This window comes from Saprolegnia parasitica, assembly GCF_000151545.1.
Source record: "Saprolegnia parasitica CBS 223.65 unplaced genomic scaffold supercont2.1, whole genome shotgun sequence".
Lineage (NCBI taxonomy): Eukaryota > Oomycota > Saprolegniomycetes > Saprolegniales > Saprolegniaceae > Saprolegnia > Saprolegnia parasitica.
The window spans coordinates 773,412-777,634 of NW_012156395.1; the positions used below are offsets into that span (position 1 = coordinate 773,412).

Below are 4,223 nucleotides of genomic sequence, written 5' to 3' on the forward strand. Positions count from 1 at the left end.
GACTGTCTCCACGCGCACGCAGCGCGCGGCAACAGCGCCGGAAGCGATGGTCGTCCCTGGACGCCACGCCCGTGAGCTCGCTGCCTTGCGCACCGAGTACGAAGAACGCCTCGAGAGCCTCCGCACCGACTGCCAGATGCAGTTGGCGGCGTTGGCCACGACCTTGCGTACCGAGCACCAAGCCAACATTGTCGCTGTAAAGACGACGCTGCAGCAAGAACACCAAGAAGCCTTGGTTGCCTCGGACGCCAAGCTGCGCCAAGAGCACTCGATCAAAGAGACGGCTCTCATCTCCGAGCTTGCAAAGCTGGCCGCACAGCGCGACACCAGCCTCGAGCGCGCTCAGGTCCTGTTCACTCGATCGGAGGGCCTGCGCCGCGACCTCCACACGCTCGCCAAGCTCAACCGCCGTCTCCAGACCACGATCGCCACGACAACCGCAGAGGCTGCCACGACACAAAAAATCGCTGTCGAGGCGCGTGTCGCAGAGCGTTACACTGCTGAAGTCGAAGCGCAGCTACGCCACACAACCGCCGACCTCGCAGCGGCGACCGATGCCATCGCTGCGTCGACACTGGCCGCGGCCACCAAGGACGACCTCATCGCCTCGCTCCAAGCCGAGCTCGAGCTCACGACCAGCGACCTCGCACACGCCGAGCACGCACTCGACCAGACCAAGCGCGACCTTGCAACGTCCAAAGCGACCGAGGACGACAACGCGGTCCTCCTCCGCGACGCTACCAACACCATCGCGTCCAAGGACGAGCGCATCCAGGCGCTTCAAGCCGACCTCGACAGCCATGCACAAGATCTCGCTGGTGTTGCGGGCCAGCTCGAGCAAGTGCACCGGGACTTGGCGTCGCATCAAGCGCAAGAACGCGAGCTCCAGGACCAACTCGACCGCCTCCAGGACGAGCTCACGGACAGCTTGACGGATCGATGCTGTGCGACGATGGACGACGACGCCACCGTCAAGGCCATGGACGAGCGTCTCCAGATGCTGCAAGCCGACGTCGACAGTCATGAGCAGCGGATGCTTCTTGAAGTATCGGCTAAGGACGCCTCGTTGGTCTCGCATCAAGATCGCATCAATGAACTACTGGGTCAGCTTGCCGTGGCCAAGATGGCCGCTGGCAGCGCCCGGCTTCTTCACGACACGACGATCGAGACCAAGGAAGCGGCCCTCCGCCAGCCTCAACTCGACCTAGACGAACGCGACCAGCTCGCTCAGACGCACGATGGTATTGTCGACCAGCTGCAGCGTGCTGTGGCCACCAAGGACGAGCTTCTAGCCGCACACGAAGGTCAAGTGCGCGATCTCCAACGTCAGCTTCAAGTGGTCCAAGCCAAGCTTGGAGCAACCGAGGCAGCTCAAGTCGATGCAGCCCGCGCTCATGCAATGTCCATCCAATTCAAGGACGAGCAGATGCACATGCTCCAAGAAGACCTCGAGGGCCGCACGAATCAAGTCGCAGCACTCGTTCGCACGCGCGATCAGCTCCAATGCGACGCGGCCGAGCTCCACTTCGACGTGTCCGAGCTCCAAGCTCAGATTCGCCAGCTCCAAGGCGATCTCGGTGATCACGCGCTGCGAGACCAAGAGCTTGGCCACCTGATGGAGCAGCTGGAGCAAGTTCAGCGCGACTTGGCTGGCAACGACGAGCTGCTGTGGTTGGCGCACGAGAACCAAGTGTGTGATCTCCAAGCCCAAGTCGACGACCTCCAAGATGTCGTGCTCGAGCTCGAGCAGCTGCTGGAGACGAGCGAAGCGTACACGCGAGTCCTCGAGTCCGACGCCGTCGGGAGCCGCGAAGAAGCGCCCGAGATGACCCACCACCGCTGCGACCGTCGCACCTCCGTGTACACCGACGAGATGGCTGGTCGACCTGTATCTCTGTAGTTCTATATCTCAATTGTACATTGCATGTAAGACACAAATGGTAATCCATTGAAAAATACAATATTAAATAGGAACCAGGAGCTTAGTGGCAGAGATCCGAGGCGTCGCCGGCGAGCGCGTCGATTGCGAGGTCGACCTTGTGCAATGTGATGAGGTCGTGCGTCGTGAGGTCGGCCTCACAGTGCCGGAGCATTTCCAGTGTCTTGCGCACGCAGTCGAGGCTCGAGACCGTCGAGGAACTCGACGAGTCCAAGCCCGCGTCCGGCGTCTTGGTGAGGAGCGCAGAGGCGGGCTACAAGAGCGCGTACCACTCGTTGACGCCCGCGACAGTGGTGATGCGAGCTTTCAGCGCCTCCAGCTTGAGTTCGAGCAACTCGATCGCGAGCGTCGAGTGCATGGGCACGACGGCATCCAGCGCCAAAATGTAGTCGGCGAAGAGGCCGAGGGATGTGGCCGCGAGCGCGGGCTGCTCGTCGATCGAAATCGTGAGCGCCTCGAGCTGCAGCGTCGTGTCCTCGAGGTACTCGGCCGTCGCGCTGTCGGCCACAAGGTTTGCTTCGTACGCCAGATCGACCATGTCTTGGACGAGCGCAATCGCATCGTCCGCGATCTCGTCGATCTCGTGACCGCAGGCGGCGTCCGACTCGTCGTCCGAGTTGTAGCTGCCGGTCATGTCCAGCGTCGATGTGGGCGACGGGATGTCCATGGGCGCCGACTTGTGCACAAGCTGCGTCGTGGCGCCGTCGTTGAGGTCCGTTGTGGCGACATCGGCCGTCGTGGCTGCCTCGACGGGTGCGCTGGCAGTGATGGCTTGCCGCGCGCAGGCTCAGGTAGACGTCGGCGGCGCAGATGGCGACGGAGACGAGGGACACGGCGAGGAGGCGAGAGGCGGGCTCGCTGCGAAATCGCTCAACCATCGCGCGCTCGCATCGCACGGGCCTTGGACGACTGCGCGCACAAGGATGGCTGCACCCGGTATTGGATCTACACTCGTAGCGCATGGGAAGGCCCGGAAGACGACGCAGAGATGGTCCGAGAAGCAGGACCAGCACATTGCGTGGCGTCTATCAGCGCACCGGAGCTGCCGGTTGTCTGCCGCTCCCACGCCATTGTGCAATAGAGCTGCGTACAACCGAATGTTTTATACATATGATACGTGTATTAAACACGTGGAGCCAGGCAACACATTTTGGAACGACCAATCACAACGGTCCAAAGCCGCCTCTTAACTCCATCGACCAAGATTCCGATGGCGAACGGGCAACGAAAGCAGCAGCAGCGGGCCAAGCCGCCGGCCAAGGCCCGACGGGTCCGCGGGCCGACGGGCAAAGAGCCGTTCGAGGAGGCCGTCGGGCTACTCCGTCGCTCCGCCGCGCACTCGCCGACGCCATGGGGCATGTTTGAGATCCCGCATCCCGTCGAGCCGCTGCTGCATGTCGATGCGATGGACGAGTGGCTCGGCTGGCCGCTCTGCAAGTTCCAGGCGCATCAGGTCATGGACGCGTACAAGGCGTCGCACGGCGTCGCGATCGTACCGGCGGCGCACCTCACGATCGAGAGCGACGACTGGCGCGAGGCGATGGACACGGTCATGCGCCAGCACATTGCCGACGCGTTCTTGCCGCAAGGCGCGTTCTCGCTGCAGCTCTCGCACTTTGTGCTCGACTTTAAAGGCTCGGCGTCGAGCTTGGTGCCAACGACGCGGCCCGCGCGCACCGTCGGAAGCGTCTACTTGCACCTCTCGTCCATGTACACGGGCGGCGAGGTGACGCTGACAAGCGCTGGCGGCCTCACGCGCGCGTGGGAGGCGACCAAGTTTCTCACACGGCTGCAGTGCCTCGTGCTTTCGCCGTCGACGACGATCTCGGTCGACCCGATCACGTACGGCCAGCGCGCGATTCTGGTCTACCACCTCGTCGACGAGTCGCCGTCGACGTACTTTGACGAAGCGGTCGCCAAGCTCACGGCGGCCTCCTGCGTGCGCCACCCCGTGTTTAGCGTCGGCGGCATCCGGCTCGCGGCGCCCAACCCGACGCTGTCCCGGGACAAGTTGGCGCCGGTCGATCTGGACTTTGCGCGCGCGCTGCTGGCGTCGGGCGCCTACGATGTGGTTGTCGCCGAGCACGAGAAGAACTTTGATCTCTTTGGCGTCGGTGGCACGGGCTACTCGTCCAAGCTTCTGCGCGTTCAGGCGCTGCGGGAGCTGCCAGCCGCGGTCGCCGACAACCTCCCGAGCGTCTCGGTCCAAGCGTACCTCTTTGAGAAGAAGGCCGACCCGCGCAAGATTGGCTTCTCGGGCCCGCAGTACTCGCTCGTCTTTTGG

At 63.2% G+C, this 4,223-nt stretch overlaps 1 protein-coding gene across 1 annotated transcript in view; it reads left to right on the forward strand.

Annotated features, from left to right (window-relative positions):
• Positions 1 to 3,149: 3,149 nt before the first annotated feature.
• SPRG_18790 (hypothetical protein) overlaps positions 3,150 to 4,223 on the forward strand; it is a gene marked incomplete at both ends in the record, with an annotated part of 2,919 nt that continues 1,845 nt past the window's right edge. The window contains one exon of the mRNA XM_012338623.1: positions 3,150 to 4,214. Coding sequence (XP_012194013.1) covers positions 3,150 to 4,214 — 1,065 coding nt within the window. The remainder of the gene's footprint in view (positions 4,215 to 4,223) is intronic.